The sequence below is a fragment of the Mastigoproctus giganteus genome, chromosome 5 (genome assembly GCF_048544385.1).
Source record: "Mastigoproctus giganteus isolate SK-2022 chromosome 5, ASM4854438v1, whole genome shotgun sequence".
NCBI lineage: Eukaryota > Metazoa > Arthropoda > Arachnida > Uropygi > Thelyphonidae > Mastigoproctus > Mastigoproctus giganteus.
Genome location: NC_143579.1, coordinates 125,253,407 through 125,277,688, shown reverse-complemented (window position 1 = coordinate 125,277,688; position 24,282 = coordinate 125,253,407). Strand labels below are relative to the sequence as shown.

General features: G+C 38.2%; 1 protein-coding gene across 1 annotated transcript in view; it reads right to left on the bottom strand.

Annotated features, from left to right (window-relative positions):
• The window catches only part of LOC150085687 (tRNA dimethylallyltransferase), a 254,385-nt gene that overhangs the window by 129,613 nt on the left and 100,490 nt on the right, over positions 1-24,282 (bottom strand). The window contains exon 6 of the mRNA XM_090373447.1: positions 10,899-11,010. Coding sequence (XP_090229573.1) covers positions 10,899-11,010 — 112 coding nt within the window. The remainder of the gene's footprint in view (positions 1-10,898; positions 11,011-24,282) is intronic.

The following is a 24,282-nucleotide window of genomic DNA, read 5'->3' as shown; positions in this document are numbered from 1 at the left end:
GGGGATTCCTGTATGAAAAAGAGTAAATTACCTTGTACCCCATAAAATTTTTCAAACAGGTGCAGGAGCACTGATGGATGAACAGCATCCAATGCAGAGGAAAAATCAAAGTAAACCAGGATCAATTGACCCTTGCAGTTAATAGCATCAGATGCAAGAAAAGTATTCACAATAACTGCAATAATACTACACCAACTGTAAAACTGATACTTTATAAAAATAAAAATGGTATAGTGAAAACTGGATTAAAATTAAATTGGTAATAAAATAAAATAAAATACACTATTTATACAATAAAACCATAAAAATAAAGCATATAAAATGTACAGTGAAATAAAACACGATATAAATCACGGAATAAAAGCAATAAAAACACATCCGCCTCCTTTATCAACAGTAATACTTAACATGCTATAGTACATCCTTAAATATCTGCAGGATCACGGTTCACAGCACATGTTACTGCAGGAGCACGGGCAGTATCCTCCTTATGTTCATTGGAACCAGAAATGGCTGGGAAGCGTGCCAGGCAGAACTGTTCATTCCATCGAAGAATCACAGTTTCGAAGAGGGAATGAATACAGACTCCCCTGTCTCTATTAACAGTGTTATGCTCAGAAGAGCAAATATGCCAACTCTCGAGCCATTTCCAGTTCCAAAGTCTATGTGAATGGTCGACAATAATAGCTTCATCGAGATTTGGTGGTGGTTCTCCCAAAAATGTTGGCCACAGCAGATTTCCCATAATCTGCTGTCTTTATCGCATGAATATGTTCCCCAAAACGATCTTTGAAAAGGCTTTTTATTTCCCCAACATACACTCCCCACAATGCGGGTATTTTATCTTGTATATGACCCCACTTGTACCTTACATAGGTATGGGATCCTTAACACAACTGTGTGCAACTTTTGCCCTGGCAGTTGCATACAGCATGTCTTCTGGCAATAGTGTAATACTTGAGCAATACGTCAGTTAGGCCCAGATTGTAGGAAATGTATGAGCTGGCAATGGGACCGAACGGCTCCTTATGTCGTGTCCCACTTCCCAGAAGTATTTATCCAAGATCATCTGGAGTACACGCATTTCCTGAGATCTGCTGCGAACCTCTTTTAACCTGCATTTAACCTCTTTTTTTTTTCTATCCTCGGAGGTGCTACAATGGGAACCAACCATATCCAATAAGGCCCTGACAACACTATTCTTGTGATGGTTGGCTTGTGCCATATTATAATGTGTATATTGGCCTTGGCACATGGGTTTTCTATACACACTAGTTTTAAGCTGTTATTGTTGAGAGTTCGCATAGATTTTGAAACCACAAATGGCTCGAGAGTTTGCAGATTAGCTCTTCTGAGCATAACACTATTAACTGCGATGGGGAAATCCCTCTTCAAAACTGTGATCCTTGGACGGGATGAACGGTTCTGCCTGGCACGCTCCTGAGACATTTCCAGTTCCAATGCACATAAGGAGGATACAGCCCATGGTCCTGGGGTAACAAATGCTGCGAACCGTGATCCTACAGATATTTAAGGATGTACTATAGCACGTTAAGTATTACTGTTGATAAAGGAGGCGGATGCCTTTGAAAGCTGTGGGTGTTTTTATCGCTTTTATTCAGTGATTTATATTGTGTTTTATTTCATTGTACATTTTATATGCTTTATTGTATAAATAGTGTATTTTATTTTATTTTATTACCAGTTTAATTTTTATCCAGTTTTTACTATACCATTTTTATTTTAATAAAGTATCAGTTTTACAGCTGGTGTAGTATTATTGCAGTTATTATGAATTTGAACATTCCCAACCCCAGAGGCCTGTTTGAAGAAGAGCTAGAAAAGTAAGTTCTTGAAAATCAGTAATGGTGGAGACATCCTTCTTCCATAGCTAATATAGGAGAAAGGAAGCAATAGAATTTGCAAAGTCAGAAAAGACAGGCTGGATCTTTGAAACAATTTAAGCATAATATTAGAAGGCAATAGACTGCCAACCTTTCAACAGTTTAGAATTATGGACTTTAGGAATAGGAACAAGAGCATCCATGTAGATGGAGGGAAATTTTTTTCAGTAAGGCAGAGAGTTAATCTTTTAATAATTCTAAAATGTAAGTGCTGGAAAGCTTTATAACATAGTTGGGGATATTATTAGGCCCAGGAATTTGAGGTCCAGAGCATTAAGGGAGAATCCTGATTGATTGATGGTGATTTTTTTTTTTTTTTTTGGCTGATGCTGCATACACTCATACACTTGCTTTCATGCAACACATGCCACTACTACTACTAATTCAGATAAACAATTCTCACAGAAAGGATTCAAGGGGAAAACAGAGATCAGAAGAGAAGACTCACTGAACCTGCCTACATGATTAAGCCACGCAAAAAAGATCAGGGGGGGGGGAGAGGAGTAGTTAGTCCAACAGGACAATATCTTTTTAACAGGAGGGGAGGCAAGATTCCAATAATATGGAAATTTTAAGTTTTTTGAGAGAGAGAAAAGTTTCAGAGTCCTGAGTATAGAGGCAACAGTAAAGATCAGTGGGAGGTTTCAGTTTTTCCTTATAGTACTTCTACTTAAAAGAAAATGCAGCACTCAATTCCCTATCCTGCAAGCATTTGGAAAATGATGTAATGTGGATTACCTTGGAGGCAGCACATGTAGCAATGCAAACCAAACCATTTTGAGAGCAGAACAAATGCAGGGTCAAGAAGAAAGCATAGGCTAAGGAAAAATATTAAGGAGTTCACGAGCCTGGATAGTTATTGTTGTTGGAATTTTTGACACAAGGGCTACTACAGCCAAAATGCTCCTGCCTGGCTGGTGAATAATTTAAGAGAAAAGGAGGGTTTTTTTTTTTTTTTTTTTTTACAGTAATAAGATATTATTCTTGGCTAAAGTAAAATGGAGTTCTAGGTAAGACAAAGATGGGAAAAGGTGGATTTCCCAGGTATAAAATAAATTGTTAATATTTGTGATTAACAAATCAAGAATCTGGTCAAGTCTGGTAGGAAAGTTGACTTGGAATAAATTCAGAGCATTAAAATACTAAAGCAAAATCACCAAAAATAATAGCATTAGTAGAGGCATTTGATGCAAGAAAGCAAGCTTATGCAGCATCAGCCAAAAAAAAAAAAAAAAAACCCACTTCCACTTCACCCCTCTGTTCATTCAAAATACCTGTCCAGCTGAGCCTTAAACTTATTTAGGCTATCAACCTCCACTACAAGGGATGGAAGTCTGTTTCACAACCCAACCACCCGCTGGCTAAAGGCAAATTTCCGCACGTCTATCCTACATCTGTCTTTCCTCAATTTGAATTTATGCCCTCTCAGGTGATTTTTCTGAGCTAGAGGAAGAATCCCATCAGCATTGAGCATGCTTAAACCATTCAAGGCTTTATACACCTCTATCAGATCACCTCGCTGGTGCCTAGTCTCCAGACACTGTAATTTGCAAAACTTAAGCCTTTCTTCGTAAGAGCACCCCTTTGTTCCATTCACTAATCTTGTTGCCCTTCTCTGTACTCGTTCCAGCAGCTCTACATCCTTCTTGAAATGAGGCCTCCAGACCTGTATACAGTACTCTAGGTGTGGCCTGACCATTGCCTTATACAAGGGAATAATCACTTCCTTATCCCTGCTGGAAAAATTCCTGTATATCATTGACAATACTCCATGAGCTACTCTTGCAGCCCATCTGCACTGCTCAGAGAACTTCATATCTGCCTGCACAACCACCCCCAAGTCCCTTTCATTCTCTACCACTGTCAGTGTTCATTTTCACTTTAAGCTAGGGAGAATGTATATACTCACAATGTTTAAGTTCATGGTAGTATTCCAAGAAGTTTTACATTTTAAAATGATATTACAGTGGACCCCTGCTTTATGATTGGTTCATTTTACGATGGACTCTCTAAAGAAGAACATAGCATGCATAAAATTGCAACTAACATGATACACGCAAGTAAGATACAGAATAACAAGTTTACAAAAATTATAAAAATAGGAATGAAGAGAGGATTCCATGGAAGGAGACACACATTCCACAATAATAACGTAAAAACCTATAGAATTCCAGCTATCAGTACTATCGCAAATGCAATAAGATCGAGTTTACTACCAATTTATAATAGATTGCACTAACATAAAAGCCCAATAAACGGGAAGCTGCAAATTGTTTTTATTGTTTTATGGTCATGACCTCCAGAAATATCAAAAGGCGTTCAAAATTGATTCTTAAAACTGAACATATGGTAACAACAAAAGTGTAGTGCATTTTAATGTTTTCAATTGGTTTATGAAATGTGATTCTAAAATCGCTGATTATATTAACAAGTGACCATGTTAAGAGGCACCTACTTATTTCACTTTACAATGGGCTTGGCTTATGATTGCCTCTGGAAGGTAGCCAACAGCAGCCTTCCAGAGGCTTGTAAATGTATTGGCCGCATGTTTTGTTTTTGCATCCTTTGGTTGAAGTGATTTTTGTGTTGTGCTTTAATCAATATATTGGTTTTAATAATTTTTTTTTTAATCAATATGTACAATTTCCTTTATAAAAATCACCTTTTATAGAGAGCTTAGTTATATTGCGAAAATTTCAATTCTGAGGTCTTGGAAAAAATTACCGAAAAACAATGTTATTAGGTTCACATTATGATATATTCATGATACAATGGTGTCTCTGGAATGGATTAATATCGTTAATTCCATTTTTAAAAAATGAATTTAGAAGAGATTTCTGCAGATATTTTGATTGTTCCATCTCTGCCCACAAACAAAACAAAAAATGAAAGAAATTCAAAATAGAGGAGGATCTAAAGCAAAAAATGTTTTTGGTTATCTGAATGCAAAAGTTATTAAAAGCTAACCCTAAAAAGCTAACAAAGTGGACCTGCATGTATTTATTTCAACTAATCAAAAACAGGTTAAGAGTCAGCCACTTTACCTTATTTTAAATGTACTGAGTAAACCGAATGCTGATAGAATCTTTACTCTTTCTCAGAATATGCAAATGAGGGGACATCACTTCAAATTGAGAAAGGATGGTTACAGGTTAGATGTGCAGAAATTTGCCTTAGGGTGGCTGATTGTTGGAATGAAGTCCCACCTGGTATTAGTATTTGTATTAGTAATGGCCGCACGGTGCAAGAAAGCCTATGGCTTATGCTGCACCAGCCAAACCCCCCCACCCCCAGAATAAAACAATGATACAAAAAAAATAATAAAAAAAATAAATAATAATAATTAATAAAAGAAAAGGAAATTAAACCTATCATCCTATGCGCTTCCCTCACTCGAAGGTACTAATCAGAAGGTACTTCTACCACCCATGTAAGCAATTTATTCCAGTAATTTATAACTCGCTGGCTAAAATAAAACTTCCTGCAGTCCAATCTAAACATTTCCCTCTGTAATTTGAATTTATCTCCCCTAGTTCTAGCATGATTTATAATCTTGAAAATTTCGTCCTCATTCATTTTACTGATGCCTCTCAGAGCCTTAAACATCTTAATCAAATCTCCTCTAAGGTGTCTAGTTTCCAAACTCTGCAACCCACATATTCAAAGTCTTTCTTCATAAGGATGCCCTTTTGCCGATCTCAACAGGCGAGTTAACCGTCTATGCACCCTTTCAAAAAGCTCGATATCTTTCTTTAGGTGCGGTCTCCATACTTGAACACAGTATTCCAAGTGTGGTCTAACAAAAGCCTTATATAATGGGATTATCACGTCCCTATCTCTACTTGCAAAAGTTCGATAGATCATCGATAGGACACCATGGGCCTTCCTTGCAACCTGTTTACAATGCTCAGAGAATTTCATTTCTGACCGTATTGTAACGCCCAAGTCCCTTTCCTCCAGTACTGGGTTTAGTTGAACTCCACCAAGTGAATAAGTTATTTTGGGATTACTATTTCCCAGGTGTAATACCTTACACTTTGTTGGATTAAAGCATAGCTGCCATTTTTCTGACCATTCCTGAAGTCTATCTAGGTCTCTCTGAAGAAGCTCAGCTTTACAGTGATCATTAACTACTCTACCAATTTTAACATCATCTGCAAATTTAGACATCACGCCCTCTATCCCTTCATCGATGTCGTTTATGAAAATTAAAAGCAACAGTGGTCCTAATACTGATCCTTGGGGAACCCCCACTTCTTACGCCAACCCAATCTGAGGAATAGCCATTTATCATAATCCTCTGCCTCCTGCCCTGAAGCCATCCTGCTATCCATCTAAGGATTTTCCCAGCGATTCCAACCTGTTCCAGCTTATAAAGCAACCACTCATGTGGGACTGAGTCAAAAGCTTTGCTGAAATCTAAATAAACAATGTCGAAATTATTCCCTAAATCCAGCTCGTGAGTGGCCCTTTCAAAATAGCGAACCAGATTTGTTAAACATGATTTTCCCTTTACAAAACCATGCTGAGTATCCTTGAGAATTTCAATTCGATCCAAATGATCCTGAATTCCACCCTTGATCATTGCCTCCATGATTTTCCCTACCACTGAAGTCAGACTGATAGGTCGATAATTTTCCACTTCACTCTTGGAACCACCCTTATGTATGGGAGATACATTGGCACTTTTCCAATCCAATGAAATCTACCCATAGTCTAGTGATGCTCGCATAATTAGCCTCAATGGTTCAATGCACTCACTTGCCTTAAGATTATAGGGTATATTCCATCAACTCCTGGAGCCTTACTGGCCTGTAGGCTCGAAAGTTTTTTCATTAAATAATCTTGCAAAATTTCAATATCATTAATTACATATTTTTCAACTTCGAACCCACAATATCCCATTGCCACAAAAGGTTTTTCATTTGTAAATATCGATGCAAAATAACTGTTGAGTTCATCTGCAACGGCAGCTGGTGTATTTAATACTATCCTCTTTCCCTTACGTAAAGGTCCAATCTGGTTTGTCCTGCTCTTCTTGGCATTTATATATGTGAAGAATTCCTTCCCCCCCCTGTTCTGTTTGCTAGTGATTTCTCATAAACTGCCTTTGCCTGCCGAACCTTTTCTGTGGCTCTATTATAGATCATCTTTAGCTATTATAGACTTCAGTACTTTTTATTGCTTTGTAACCTTTCCATGCCACCTTTTTCTGCTCAAGTAATGTGGCAACTTCACTATTCATCCAACTTGGAACCCTCCTCGTGGAGTATTTTTTTAATAGTAAATACGCATTCAAGGCATCTGTGATTAATGTTTTAAAAGCATACCACAGTTCAATTGTATTCATTCTCTGTGCGATATCTACCCAGTTAATAGAGGCCATGTAGTACCTTAAGGCATCGTAATTTCCTTTTCTGACATTAAAACCCATTCCTTTGCCTTTTACTACTGCTACCTCTCTCATCATCATCATCCACCATAGAACTCCGTGATCACTTCCTGCTACTGGTTCCTCTACTGTCAGCCCTGTTATGTCATCTGATTCATGGGTGATGATGAGGTCTGGGATATTCTTTTCTCTAGTACTTTCGCTGATATGTTGATACAAATAAGTCATCTAGTTGATTTAAAAATTTTGTTCCCCATGTCGAGTTTCCTTCCCATTCACTCCAATCGATAGAGACAAATTTAAATCACACATAATAAGACATTGACGCTTACTTGCCCATTCCATTTGCATGTAGAGGCTTTCGTCATAATCTTCACAATCACCTGGTCTGTAGATTACCTCTACTCGCATTATACCTTTGTTTCCAACTATCTCACACCATATAGATTCTATACTAGCATGTGAAATTTTTTTTTTTTTTTTTGGGGTTTTTTTTTTTTTTTTGCAGTATTAGCAACTAAGGCCATATTGCTCCAGGATATGCGGTGGTCATTCCCTGACCTTTCTGCATCCACCGTATTTGGTGGTGACGGGCTCTAACCCCGGTCTAATCAAGAAGCGTGTGCTACGCACTGCTGCTCCTTCCCACCTGGCTACGGTGGCGCCGGTGCATGTGAAATGTCAGAATCCGGGAAGGCTATCATCGCAATTAGGCTGCTTCTGATAAGAAGCATTACCCCCGGCGCCTCCGTAGCCAGGTGGGAAGGAGCAGCAGTGCGTAGCACATGCTTCTTGATTAGACCGGGATTCAAGCCCATCACCACCAAATATGGAGGATGCGGAAAGGTGAGGGAATGACCACCGCATATCCCGGAGCAATATGGCCTTAGTTGCTAATGCTCCTAAAAACCAAACAACAAACATTACCCCACCACCCCTTCTATATACCTTATCTGTCCTAAATACATTAAAAACGGCATACTGAAACTCATCATCCCCAATTTCCGGGTGGCACCACGTCTCCGTAAGCCCTATTATGTCCGCATTACTTGTTTTAACCAGCAGTTCGAATTCACTCATTTTATTGACGACACTTCTAACATTACTATATAAACAATTACGATTTACTGTTCTTGTATATTTAACTAGTGTAGTAGACATGAGTAGTTTGAATAAATTCAAGGAATACGAAGAATAATTTCCAGAAGGGATGAATAGGTGAAATGAGAAGTGTTGGTTTTTTTTTTTTTTTTTTGCCAATGCTGTAAAAGCTTTCTTGCCAGTAATATTAAATTGTAAATTGCATAATTTTGGAAAGCCTACTACTCAGCTGATGAGACAGCTTGACTTTCACTTCAAGAATCATGCATTATCTCATCGAAAAACTGCTCAACAGTATTAGGAGTGGTGCATTTCATTTATTCAATGACTGATTTGACATTAGTATCCAACTAGCTGATGAACTTCATAAATGAATATTCACCTAAGAAACACTGTTATGGGCAAATGAAGGGATTACCTCCAGAGGTGAAGACCACTAATAAAACTGAACAGCACAGGACTGTTAATTTTCACAAAAGAAGATAAAGTGTAAGAATGGAAAAAAAAAAAAAAACTATTTTAACTTCTTCTTTCTATAAAACTAAAAATGAAAGTAACAACAGGAAAAGTGGGGAAGGGGGCAATTCAAATAAAAAATAAATCACTATTTGTGAATACAAAAGAAATACAAGTACACAAAAAACAGGTGCTATAAATGATGCTATTACTCTGCTAGAAATGCAAACTGCTTCGTCTTGATGAAGGTGGCACATCTGTTTCTAAAGAACTTTCATCTTAAGCAGTTTGAAAAGAAGCTGCTTATTTAGATAACAGAAAATGTCCAAAATTAGAACAGTCTTTCTAGGAAAAGGCTATAGAGTTCAGATGCAAGAGACAAACTGAATGTCTATCCTCCTTTTGTGATGACAGAGAACCCAAATAAGACTGTGACAAAATTGTCAGAAGTGGATGAAAAGAAACAAGGTAAACATTACTGTTTTCTCCAGAGAAACAGAAACAAATAAGCTGCAGATAGAATCCTTTAATAAGGTAAAGCAAAGCAAAACAAATTAAAAGCTTTCAAGTCTATGAGACTATTCGTCAGCTGTATCTAAACATTATTATGAAAACAAAGAATGTCCGATTGTGGTCATGTTAGGCAAACAAAGTGTGGCACGAGTGCAAGCAACAATCACTGGTTGGAGCTAGACGTTTGTAGTTGTGACTGCAAAGCACATACATGGGGTGCATGCCAACGTTCAGCACAGTGGAGGATAACTGCCTCCATAATAGGATGAATATGTGCTCCTTTACTGCGTTTAAAAGCACCATGGCAACCCGATATGTGGAGTGAGTCTAGCCACAATTGTTGGTAATCATTTTGTGAGTGGTCGATGACTTCAATGTCTCAGCGTGAGTCAAGATCATGTTGAGATGACCAATAATGCTCTCTGACCGCCAAGTGCTCTGAATCAGCAGACTGGATTGCCTTCTCATGCGCCGAGATCCGGTCTCGGAGTCTTCTACTAGATTCCCCAATGTAATAACTGCCGCAGCCAGAGCCAGAAATGTGATACACCAAGCTGCTCCCTAACAGGAAGGGAATTGGCGTTTTTACTCTCGAGAGCAGGAATCGCAGTTTTCTGCCAGGTAGTTGAAAACATTTTATCCGGTGGGTGCGAAGGATTTTAGAGAGGCATTGCGATACACCAGAGTAATAGGGGATAAAGGCAGTCGCAATCGTGTTATCATTGTGGGAGGCCCCGGGGTGTGGTGCGAATTCATGGGTCTGCAGATCACATTTGTCTAGGGCACAGGTAGGGTAGCCACATTTGGACAGATCCGTTTTTATTCTCATAACTTCATTGCATCTTTCGTCCGTGGAACTGGAATGGGTCAAGGAGCAGGCAAATTGGGTGCACGCAATACTGAGAAGCTGGCTGTGGGAGTGTGCCGATCTATAGTTGGTGGACCCATTCCAGTTCCATGGACAAAAGAAGCAATAAAATTTACCTTATTAAAGGATTCTACCTACAGCTTATATGTTTCTGTTTCTCTGAAGAAACAGTAATTTTTATCTTTATCACGAATACTGGAGTCCGAGGTCCTTTTAACCTTGAAAAGAAACAGTTTGGTATAATGAAACATGCTCCATAAAACCCAAATTGCAGGAATTTTGAAAGTTTTGAAAAATAGCACACAATAAAATCATATAAATAATTATCATTTATATGAGTTTACTGTGATTTAATATTTTAAATTATCATTTAAATTGTTTAAAGAGTTTATAAAATATTTTACCAAGTTTTAATTATCAGCTTACAAAAACCCAAAAATAATTTTTTGACATCACATTTCAAGTAGTCATTTTTCTGAATTTTTTAGGTGAACTGCATAGGAAAATCAGTGAAAATAATCATGGGCTGCAAAGGGTTTAATTTTAAGAAATGCTGCATTAGACTCACTGGTAATTTTAATTTCTATAATTATAGTTAACAAATGCTGACAAGCAAATTAAAATAAACTATTATTTAATAAAATTTAAAAAAATCCTAACATACAGATTATTTTCCTCATAGTGACGATTGTACTGAGAGTGGAAATCCAATAATTCCCTTAGTAGACCATCCTCAATCATTTGGTCAACTCGCTTATCCAATCTCTCATTCAAAACTAAAACAACAAATAACAATGTGTTATTGTAATTTTAAGAAGATAATGTGCAAAATTATATATACATGAATAATTTATTTTAAAAAATAACAAGTCTCACAAAAATAAATAAATAAAATGTGAATGAATCAATGAATCCTTCATAATAGCAGCTAGTAGATTCTCACACTGAAAGTAATAGAAATGATGCTGCAAAATATTGGCTGCTTTATCTTTAATGAAAGAAAGAAGTACTGTAAACTTTCCCACAAAAAATTTCATTTGAAAACAATGCAGTGCCAACAGATGAAATTTGTGCTACTTCAGCATTTATAAGAAATTTTTCAAAAGGAATTTGTGCAATAAGTAGTCACATGCAAGAATAAAATACCTTTCACTGAACAAAAGGACAAAGTCTTCAATTCTTGTTTTAGACTCTCCACAACAGTGGCAGAAGAAATAGCTATGACTAAATCAGAATCATATTTATGGTTTGCTCTGCTGTGGTAATCAAATTCCAAATTGAAGAGGATTCAAAAACTGCTTGTATAATAAATTTGGGCGTAACATTCTTCACACAATATCTAGAAGTAATGATCTCGCCACATGGATATGAAATACACTGAATTGAAGACTTGGGAACTTCTCATTTGGACACTTACACAGCAGCAAAACTTTTCTGATTTACTGGATGCACCCACTGAAAACTCCAATGGGCTACAACATAGCTGAGTGGTCAGGAGCAAGAGTGCAGTGGCACAAGCTCTCTGAATGGACCAGGGTTCGACCCATGACTATTAAATATGATAAACATTTTCATTGACGTTGGGTGAAGGAAACACCAAAATAAAAAAAACAAAAGTCGAGTATCAGGCCCGGCCAGCCAGCTTGTGAAATTCAGCTGGGCATATCAACATGGAGGTTGTTGTTGTGGTGTTTTTTTTGGTGCAAGGGCAACTTAGGCCATATTGCACCTCCCAAATCAATTGACTTTACATACGGGAACTGCTTGTACAGCAGTTAAAAACGATCATACACTTTAATTTGTTTTAAGTAGAGAAATAATTCAGAGAGATTTGCTTCTTTGCCTATGAGGCTATTGAGAGACAGAGGTTGTTGCAGATCTGAGATGGAACTAAAAGTCATTCGTCGGGCGTTGTTAAACAAGTTACATTCGACAAGTATATGTTTTACTGTAAGTGGCTGTGAGCAGTTTGCACATTGAGGAGGATCATTCCCTGTAAGCAGATAGAGATGTGTGAGGTGAGTGTGACCTATTCGGATTCTGGCTAAGATTACTTCTTCTTTTCTATTTTTACGAAGGCTAGAAGTCCATAATTGTGGTTCAGATTTTATTTGAAATAGCTTGTTATTTGTTTGCATTTTCCACAGAAGTGTCCATTGTTCCATGCATGTTTTCTGAATTTTGTGTCTGTAATCAGGATATGGGACTAGATCATTTGTTGAGTATATATTAGAAGGATGCTTTGCAGCATCATCTGCACATTCATTTCCTGGAATACCACTGTGGCCTGGGACCCAAGAAAAGATAACAGTTTGTTTATGCTCATGAAGCTGCATCAGCTTGTGTTTTATGAGTTTTAATAAAGGATTAGTAGGTGAGGAAATACCTTTCAAAGCTAAAATAGCACTTTGTGAATCGGTATATACTATACTTTTATTTATTGACAGCAGTGAGATATTTTCCAGAGCAAGCTTAATGGCATGAAGCTCAGCGGTATAACTACTACATTCGACTGGAAGTAAAAATGAGATAGTTGAATTAGGGAAGACAGCAGCTGCACCCACTTGATTGTTAGACTTTGAACCATCAGTATAGATCTTGGTATATTCGGGGTACTTTTGTGTATGAGCATAATGTAGTTGTTGGATGTTAATATTTGCTATGGAACTTTTATCCCATTGCTCAAGGTATTCATGAGAAGAAAATGTGAGAGTAGACCATGGGGGATCTGGATCTTTTGATTCTCTGAGGATATTATCGAATTGGATGTTCCAGCTTTCTTCTAGAATCTGCAGTCTGATACCAGCAGGCTGAATTGTTCTGGGTTTATTTTTATAGTGAGTTTTCCACAGAGGATCATGCAGGATTGGCCAAACAGGATGAGTAGGCAGGCTTTTAATTTTAGCTGAGTAATTCATCAGTAACATTTTTCTTCTGATGCTAAGTGGAGGTTCGTGAGCTTCAACGTAAAGACTTTGAACCGGTGATGTTCTGTATGCACCTAGGACTATCCTAAGAGACGAATGTTGGATGGGCGCAAGACGCGCTAAGGTGCTTTCCCTAGCTGAGTCATAAACAGGTGCTCCGTAGTCTAGCCGAGATCTAATTAGAGATTTATAAGTGGAGCAGGCTATAACGATCGGCACCCCAAGATGTACTGGAGATTACCCGGAGTATATTCATTTTCCTTGCGCAAGAGGTTCTTAGATATTTTATGTGCTCCTGGAAATTTAATTTCTTATCAAAAATTAGCCCTAGGAGCCGAATACTGTTCACGATTGGTAGAGGGTGATTGGCCAAGTGCAACTCAGGTTCAGGATGCATTCTGTGCTTTGTGCAGAAATGTATGGCTGTTGATTTGTGGCTTGACAGTCTGTATCCATTTTGTGCCATCCATTATTCAATATTGTTTATGGATATTTGTAGATGCCTCTCGATATAGTTCATATTCCGGGAATGGCAGGATATGGTAAGGTCATCCGCATAGAGATACGAGTCAACAGTGTTTGGAATGCAGTTTGTAATATTGTTTATTCGTAGTGAGAACAGAGTGGCACTAAGAACAGAGCCCTGTGGGACTCCTTCTTCTTGTATATATGTTTGAGATAAAACTTGCCGGTACTTAACTTGGAAAGACCTGTGTCGAAGAAAGCTTTCAATAAAATATGGTAAGTGCCCTCTCATTTGAATAGAATGGAGATCGCTTAGGATTCCGTATCTCCATGTGGTATCGAAAGCCTTCTCTATATCAAGGCATATCATGACGAGATGTTGATTTCTGATGAATGCATTTCTTATGTTGGATTCGACTTTGGTCATGAGGTCTAGGGATGGTCTATTCTTTCGGAAACCAAACTGATTATTACTGATTATGTTTCGGGATTCAAGATACCATGTGAGACGATGGTGAACCATTTTTTCCAATGTCTTACTCAAGCAGCTGGTAAGAGAAATTGGTCTATAATTGTGCGGAATCGAGTGATATTTTCCAGGTTTCGGTATAGCTATTATATAAGAATGTTGCCAGGAGGTCGGGAATATATGTTCTGAGAATATCCGATTGTAAAGTTTAAGCAATAAAGATAGTGATTTCTGATTGAGATGTTGAAGCATTATATAGTAAATTCCGTCAGGGCCAGGAGCACTGTTTCTTGAGGTATACATAACTTCTTTCAGTTCAGAAATTGTTAATGGTTGGTTATAGGGTAAATGGCAGTTAGCTTTGAAGTTCAGTTTCCTTTTCTCTATTCCGGCTTTAATTTTTTGGAAAGACTGTTGATATGCACTTGAGGCAGATAATTCACAGAACACAGTTCCTAAGGCATTGGCAATCTCTCCAGGAGAGGAGATCTCCTTCCCATTCCAGTTAATAATAGGAGAAGGTGGTACATGATATTTTCCACTTAGCTTCTTTATTTTTTCCCAGATTATTCGGGTATCAGTATCTTTGTTGATTGAGGAGGCGAATTTTACCCGTGAATCTTTTTTGGCCTTTCGCCGGATGAAACGAGCTTTGGCTCTCAGTTTCTTGTAGTTAATAAGGTTGGCAGTGGTGGGATATTTGCGGAAGGTATTCCATGCTGCATTTTTTTCCTTTTTCGCTTTATTGCAATCACCATTCCACCAGTGATTGGTATGCCGATGGTTTCTTATTTGAGACTTTGGGATGGCTGCTGTTGCAGCTGTTAGTATCTGCTTTGTAATATATTCGGTGGCAGCGTCAATAGGAAAAGACGTAATGATATCCTCATCAAAAGCTACATGATTGGTAAATTTTGTCCAGTTTGCTTTGGAAAATTTCCATTGAGTTTTTGTTTATGTTTGTTTGAAATGGGTGGATTGAATGCTACAAATCAGCGGAAAGTGATCGCTGTTTAGAGGATTGTCGTGTACTGTCCACTCTATGGTTGGGAACAGGATCGGAGAGCAGATTGAGAGATCGATAGCAGTGCTTGACCCAGTAGGAAAATGGATGTAGGTGGGTAAGCCAGTGTTCAACAGTATCAGATTCTCTCTATCAAGTAGCATTTCAATAAGTTCGCCACGTCCATCTGAGACCCGTGAACCCCACAATGGATGATGTCCATTAAAATCGCCTAATAGACAGATCGGAGATGGTAATTGAGAAATAAGGTTTTCCAGATCTTGAAATGTGCATGGATGGTTTGGCGGGAGATATATAGAGACCACTGTCAATGTGATACCGATAACTATACGCGTTGCAACAGCTTCTAATGGTGTTTTCAAAGGAATGTGCCTGGAAGGGACTCTTGATTCCACAAGTACAGCTACTCCTCCATGAGGACTGTTAGTTTCAGATCGATCTTTTCTGAAGATGGTATAATTTTTGACTGAAACGGAGATTTTTGGTGTTAAATTTGTTTCTTGTAAGCACATGGCAGCGGGTTTGAAATGGTGAATTAATTCATAAATATCGTCAATACTGCTGTGAAAACCTCTGCAATTCCACTGTAAGATCTGTTCCATTATTTAGTTCTGTGGGAGGAAGTTGAGTCTGTCTGTTTTTTGTGGGTGGCTTGTTTACCTCTTTCGAGTTTTGATTTTTCTTTTCTTAAAAAATTAGGGCATTCTGAGTCATTGCTTTCTTCCATATCTCCATCTGCATGTATTTCAAGCAGATCTTGATTAGTTATGTCATCAGTGTCCATGCTTGATATATGAGATTGCTTTGCCTCAACAGGATCTGATTTCTGTAAATTATCTACTGCTTGACAACGGGGAGGTCTCTGGGATGGAACTGTTAGTGGTGTATTGCTGCATTGGTCTACTATGTTTGGTGGGGATGGATGTTCAACAGAGAGGACTAACCGAGGCCAGTTGGAGATCGACGTGTCTGGAGGAATGGTCACTTCAGTCTGACATGCTACTGATTGGTGACTGTGAGTAGCAGTAGCATAGGTGTGTTTTGGCATACTTAATTTTACTTGTTTTCTTGCCTCTTGATAGGAAACCTTATTTTCAATTTTATATTTTTGTATTTTTTTCCCCAACTTCCAGAGGTCGCAGTCTTTGGAATAAGCGGGATGGTTGCCTTTGCAATTTGGACACTGTGGAGTTGGTGCCTTACATTCTGTTTGTGTATGAGTTTTACATCCACAATTTGCACAAGTTGCATCTCCACGGCATGCTATCTGGGAATGGCCAAATTTCTGGCATTTAAAACATCTTAGAGGGTTCGGGATATAGGGCCGAACGCGACAGTTTAAATACCCTGCCTTGACTGAAGATGGTAGATTTGGAGAACTGAATGTTAAAATTATACTCCGGATAGGGACTAAATTGCCATCTTTTCGGATCATGATCCTTTTTGCTTGAGTGACGTTCTGTTCTTTAAGTTCCTGAACTATTTCATCTTCGGGGACGTTAAATAAATCCCATTCAGTGATCACTCCCTTTGAAGAATTGAGGGTGGTGTGTGGTGTGATTTGAACTGGGATTCCACTCAAGGATGTCAGACGTAGTAGTAGCTCAGAAAGTCTAGAATTGGTGGTCTGTATTAACAAATCTCCGGATTGAAGACGTTTCACCATTTTTGGTGAACCTGCAGCATGTTCAAGGCATCTCTGAATGGTGAAGGGGGAGAGCTTGCCGACAGGTTGCGTTGACAAAGAATGTATAATCAGGAAGGCTGGTAATTCCTGTCTGCCACTGTCTTTCTTCATTCTCTTCGAGATAGAGGAGTCATGGTCAGTGTCGTGTGTGTCATTTAATTGAGAGCTCTTCGGCTCTAAGCGTGGAAAATCACTTGTTTCCATCTCTGCTCCTTTTAGCCCCGGGGGTCGTCTTATCCCCCAGGTTACTGGCCCCGTCACATGGAGGCAGGAGCGGTGCCACCAGTGACCAAGCGCTTGTAGAAGTTAGTTGTTTGTTATTAGTAAGATATATATATATACTAGCATTATCATTAGCATTAGTAGAGGCATTTGATGCAAGAAAGCAAGCTTATGCAGCATCAGCCAAAAAAAAAAAACCCACTTCCACTTCACCCCTCTGTTCGTTCAAAATACCTGTCCAGCTGAGCCTTAAACTTATTTAGGCTATCAACCTCCACCACAAGGGATGGAAGTCTGTTCCACCAACCAACCACCCGCTGGCTAAAGGCAAATTTCCGCACGTCTATCCTACATTTGTCTTTCCTCAATTTGAATTTATGCCCTCTCAGGTGATTTTTCTGAGCTAGAGGAAGAATCCCATCAGCATTGAGCATGCTTAAACCATTCAAGGCTTTATACACCTCTATCAGATCACCTCACTGGTGCCTAGTCTCCAGACACTGTAATTTGCAAAACTTAAGCCTTTCTTCGTAAGAGCACCCCACTAAATAAAGAAAGGTTGCTTTCCTTTCTGTGTTCTTACTTAATACTTTAAGCACAGAACAACTGGAAGTAAATGAAATAGAAAAAGACACTAGAAAACAAATAAAGCTTTTTCTTTAATAAGAGCACTCTATAAATCACTGAGAAAATCGCTTGTTACTATCGCTTGGCACTCGGGGCCTCAACATGGAGGAACAACAAGTATTCCAACTATGTTGCTGACCCCTAACCAGGACATAGCACAGATAATTTACCCACTGATAACACCTCAACCACCCCTTTATACATAGGTAGCTTGCCCATAATGCAATACTACTCAATTTATAGAGCAGTCTTTGGAACAGTATCAAAAGGTTTTCTGAAATCTAAGTATACAGATGTCAAAAATATTTTTTGCATCCAGTTTCTTTGTTACTGCATCATAGTATATAATCAGATTAGTCAGAAAAGATTGTCCCATAACAGATACATGCTATGATTTCTGTTTAACCGCATTCCTGTCCAGATGGTCCTATATTACTTCTACCAGTGACTCTATTATTTCCCCTGGAATAGAAGTTTGTTGTTTGTTTGTTATTTTTTTTATTTTTTTTTTTTAGGAGCATTAGCAGCTAAGGCCATATTGCTCCGGGAATATGCGGTGGTCATTCCCTGACCTTTCCGCATCCTCCGTATTTGGTGGTGACGGGCTCGAGCCCCGGTCTAATCAAGAAGCATGTGCTACGCACTGCTGCTCCTTCCCACCTGGCTACGGAGGCGCCCTAGTTTTTAGGAGCATTAGCAACTAAGGCCATATTGCTCCAGGAATATGTGGTATTCCCTTGACCTTTCCACATCCTCCGTATTTGGTGGTGACGGGTTCGAACCCCAGTCTAATCAAGAAGCGTGTGCTACACACAGCTGCTCCTTCCCACCTGGCTACGGAGGCGCTCTGGAACAGAAGTGAAGCTGATAGGTCTGTAATTACTCACAATTAGCCTTTGTTCTTACTTTGTGAATTGGGGATATATTTGCATACCTCCTGCCAACAGAGACCGCCCATGAATACAACAATGCTCTCATAATTAAGAATAAAAGTTTGCTTACCACTTTTTCTGCTTTCCTTATGTAACTGGATAGATCCCATCCACCTGAGGTGTCAAATTTAAATTTAGCTTCTATAATTTCCCTTTCCCCTTCCTTCTCAGTTATCACAAAACTGTTTTAGCCATCTGATTGAATTTGATATACTTCTATCATCCCCATCCCTTAAAAATTCCTCATTGAACATGGATGCAAATATCTATTCAGTTTGTCTGCAAAACTGAGCAAGATCAACAGTTATACCATCATATCTGTGGACTAATGTGATTCATCTCTTTCCTTCCAGTGTTTACAAAAGTAAAGAAGTCTTTGCTACTTTACTTTGTATAAATATAACCTGCCTAATGGCTTCTCTGCCACTATTCTCATCAGGTCATCCGACATCCATTTAGCAATCTGAACAGCATCTCTTGGCAGTCTTCTTACTACTATGATCAAAGTAGAGGTACTAATGGATTACATTTCCTCTGTACATCAAAACTACTTCCAAGCTTAATTTTGAGTCATCAATAAATATACAGAGTATTCATTTTATTAGGCTTGTTATGGCCAGTTAATTCTAACATCATTAAAATATTCACAGAAATGCATACCACCTTCCATAATGAAATATTTTGAAAACAATGTGACATTTCTGATATACTATCATTTTAGTTCCTGCTTCGTGCAACTTCCACTGTTGTAACCTAGAACCAAGGAGTTCTGCTTGCTCTTTAGATAAGTTTAAATCACAAAATAAGTCATTCACATAGTTAAGTGTGACATATTATACTCTTCTGATTGGTAGTCCAAATCTGTTGAAGCAGACAAAGCCAGCAAAGTCTGCAACACGAGAATATTTGCTATATTCACCACTGCTTCCTTTATTCCATGATTCTGGGTGAATTTGTACCAGGTCTTCATTATGTGGATAGGCCTTATTGCAGATATGTTAGGATATCTGATGTTGTGCTTGCTTTTTCTGAATTATATTTCTGTCATGCAGAAATAGGAATCAGCAATGTGACTGTGGTTTTTGCCACACTATAGGAACAACAAAAGGCAACTTTTAATTTTCCAAGTTAGCCTTATCCTCAAATTTGTGGTGCAGATATGGGGAGTTCAAGTTTTGTCCTGATCACCAATCTCACAACAAAAGTACAAAGAATATGCATGTTTAATAATATTCCTAGATTTTCATCTTCTGAGTTTTTGTTGTAAACCATAAACACACATAGCAGAAATTGTCAAGGCAATTCAAACACCTCCTTTGCTTCAGCTTAAACATTTTAACAATATAATGCTAAGCAAAACATAGAAGAAAGAAACAATATGCAATAGATATGCATATAAACTACACACATACTCACATTACAACTGTCTTACTGAAAGATATAGGTGGGAGTTAGACAATGTTGAACAGGTTAATCCCCCCAAACATTACTGCCATCTATGAACATATATGAACACTGTTATTTGCAGGTAATACAACTGTCAGTATCATTCATATCTATTTCCCTAAATTGTGGTTAGGCAATGTACACATCATGGGTAAACAAAAACCTCTGTAGGTTTTTGATATGATGAGAAATAGTGATGTGACGTGATACGAAATTAAGAATTACACATTTTAATGTACATATTAAACTGCAAACAGCTGATATATTACTAGAGGTATTATAATAATAACACTGTTCACCAGTATTACTTTTATATTATCCATCACACAGAACCGGAACTAGGTAATCCTATGCCTAGGGCAAAAGTGTTTAAGTATGCTCCCATTATATCCAGGTAGTCAATCTTTCAGTAGCGTAGCTAGGGTCGTCGACACCAGGAGGCAACATGTCTTCCTGCCCCTGATTTTGATAGATAATTCTTTCAGTTTGCACCTATGAAGCTTGGCACCGGGGGGAAATTCCCCCTCTGCACCCTCCTTGCTACACCTCTGCAATCTTTATTAATTTATAAAAATTATTATTGCAACTCCCACGTATATCTTTCAGGTCTGCGATTTGCATATATTTATTAATAAAATAATTTAAACAATATAATGAATATAACAAAACAAAAAAATCAAAGAAAAAGAAACATACAAATATTCATTTATATATACAGAGAATTTAATTCTATATAAATTACAAAGAAAATACATATAACTACAAAGAAATTAGAAAACCAAATAGTTTATGTTTATATATCTAGTATAAAATCATAGAAACAAAATATTGCAAAATACAGTACTTTTAACATTATAACAAACTAAAAATATGCAATAAAGGTGTATTATTTTAATTGAATTTTTCTCACTTTGTAGGTATTTTCTTGCTCTGGACACTGTAAAGACTGAACAGAACATTCAGCATGGGTATGTGCTTTGGGACCCATGGGAGGTACATACTGCTTTCCCTTGACATACTGTCTGAGATTGTCCAAACTTTTGGCATTTAAAGCACCTGATCAGGTTTGGAATGTATGGTCAAACGTGGCAGTTTAAAAATCTTGCTTTCATAGTTATTGGTAGATTTGGCAAGTTAAAGGTAAATACAATATTTCTTATTGGAACAAGTGAACCATCCTTTTGACAATAATTCCCCTAGCCTGAATACAAAAGTGCATGGGATACACATAAATTAGTCTGTAATCAAGTCACAAAGGAGGTTAGGCAAGCTAAGGCAGATTATGAGAGGTCTCTGGCAAACAATACCAAGAAAAGCAGCAAAGACTTCTATGCTTATATTAATAGTAGAATGATGGGGTTGAATCACATTGGACTACTTGATGTCAATGGGTTAATGGTTGATGACCCAGCTCAGGATGCTGACAAATTAAATAGATATTTTGCATCTACATTCACATATGAGGAATTCTTTACAGGAGGGGATGTCAGAAGTTTATCAAAGTCCAACAGGGAGAGCTAAATGAATTTGTTATAACTGAAAGAAAAGCGGGAGAGAAATTTTTGAAGCTGAACATAAAAAAGGCACCTAGGGTGGATGGGATCTAATCATATTAAAGGAGGCAGTGAAGAAGGCGAGAAAAACCTTAGCTATAATTATGAGTGCATCTTTCCATTCATGGGAGGTTCCTATGAACTGGAGATGTGCAAATGTATCCCGAATTCATAAAGGGAGATCAAAAGTGACATGAGTTATCACAGACCTGTCAGATTAACATCTGTGTCAGGGAAAATAATGGAGTCACTGGTTAAAGAAGTAATGCAGGATCAACTAGAAAGGAATGAATTTATACTGCAGTCGCAGCATGGATTTTTTTAATGGGCGGTCTTGTCTAACAAATCTGATAGGTTACTGTGATGCAGTGACCAAGGCCCATTATTGTGTTCAATGTTTATTAATTATTATGATGAAGATAAATCAGGCTTAATGTCAAAATTTGCAGCTGATACAAAGGTTGGCAGGGTGAATAATGACTGTGCTCAAGGTAAGCTACAGCAAGATTTAGAAAAATTAGGAAAATTGCAGCTGAAGTTTAACAATGACAAATGCAAGGTACTGTGTATAGGTAGCAGAGTAACTTATCAACTGTGTGGAACTACCCTCATTGTAGTAGAAAATGTATTAACACCTGGGGGGGGGGGTAACTTTGCAGTCATATATGAAATTGTCTGAGCAGTGCAGATGTTGTTGTTGTTGGGGTTTTTTTTGGCGCAAGAGCTACTTTGGCCATATTGCGCCTGTTCCTGTGGAGAGACACAGTAAGGATTAATAAAAGGGTTTATAGGAGCATAAATATATTAATCTGTTTTAGATAGTGGAAAAACTCAGGTAAATTGGAGTTGTCTCCAATCATATGTCTAATTTGAAGAGGTTCATTTAAATTAGATAGGGATCGGAATGATGTGTTTCTGGCATACTGATAGTGATTGTACTCTATAAGAATATGTTTTATGGTTAGCGTTGAATTACAGTGGAAGCACAGTGGTGGATTATTTCCTCGCAATAAATAGTGATGTGTAAGATGGGTATGACCTATACGTGCTCTGGCAAGCACAACCTCTTCGTGTCTGTTTGAACGGAAACTACATTTCCATAGCTGTGGATTCTGTTTTATATTTTGTAACTTGTTATTTACCTGATTATGCCAAATTTCTCGCCATTTTTCATTGCAAATTTGGCGTATGATTGATTTGTAGTCTGTGTAAGGAATCCGGATGTGGTTTTTATCAGTGGGGTTTCTTGCTGCTTTATCTGCACTCTCATTTCCTGGTATTCCAGTGTGCCCTGGAATCCAACAGAATGTGATAGTCTGCCTATTGTTATGAAATTCGGATATTTGAGTTCTTATTTGATTTATTAGTGGATGTGGAGAGCGAGAATTGCCTTGGAGGGCTGTCACTGCACTCAAGGAGTCTGTATAGATGATAGTCTTCGGAGTGAAAACTTGAGCAAGTAAGGTCAAACCCATCTTAATGGCATAGAGTTCTGCAGTGAAAACGCTGCATTCTTGTGGTAATGAAACAGACACTGTTGATGTTGGTAGCACCACAGCAGCTCCCACAGAAGTGTCATTTTTAGAGCCATCAGTATAAATTTGCAAAGTGTCTGCATTTGCCAAAGAGTGAGCTGCATGTAGTTTCTGAATGGTTGGATTGTTCAGGGAGTGTTTCCCCCAACGTCGGAAATAGTCATCACACGAAGGTATACACACTTTCCATGGAGACTGTACAATTTCTCTGCCTTGATGTAAATTGGTCAACTGCATATTCCACTGCTGAATCAGTTCTCATAGACGGATTCCTGTAGGTTTGTTTTCAAGAGGCTTATTTCTGAAAAGGTTTACCCATTGTGGATCATAGAGGTATGACCAAATAGGATGAGATGGAAGGCTATATATTTTAAATGCATAATTGAGGAGCAGCATCTTTCTCCGAAGGTGGAGTGGAGGTTCATTGGCCTCTATATATAAGCTTTGTACCGGTGAAGTCCTGAACGCCCCAAGAGTAATCCTGAGCGCACTATGTTGTATTGTGTTGAGACAGGCTAACAGAGTCTTTCGGGCAGAGTCATAAACAGGAGCACCATAATCTAATCGAGATCTGATTAAGGCCCGGTATAGGTGGAGTAGAGTATAGCGATCAGCTCCCCATGTCATAGATGAGATGACTTTAAGTATATTCAGCTTTTTCATACAGACAGTTCGTGTTTGTAGTATGTGTTTCTGGAATGTCAGTTTAGTGTCAAAAGTTATGCCCAAGAATCGGATATTGCTGGTAATTGGTATCGGTTGTTTTTCCAGTAATAATTCAGGTTCTGGATGTAGTTGGTGTTTTTTACAAAAGTGAATGGCTGCAGTTTTGGTTGCTGATAGACGATAACCATTATGTGAAGTCCATGACACTAATTTGTTTATTGCAAGCTGCAAATGTCGTTCAATGGAACGCATATTCTGTGAATGGCAAGATATCGCAAGATCATCAGCATAAAGATAGATTTCTACATTACCTAAGATGTTCTGTGCTAAATTGTTTATCCTAAGAGCAAAGAGGGTAGCAGTGAGTACCGATCCCTGTGGTACACCTTCTCTTTGGATAAGAGCTTGCGAGACGCATTACGATAACTCACTTGAAAAGTTCTATTTTTAAGGTAACTCTCTATGATCATTGGGAGTCGACCTCTGAGTCCTAAA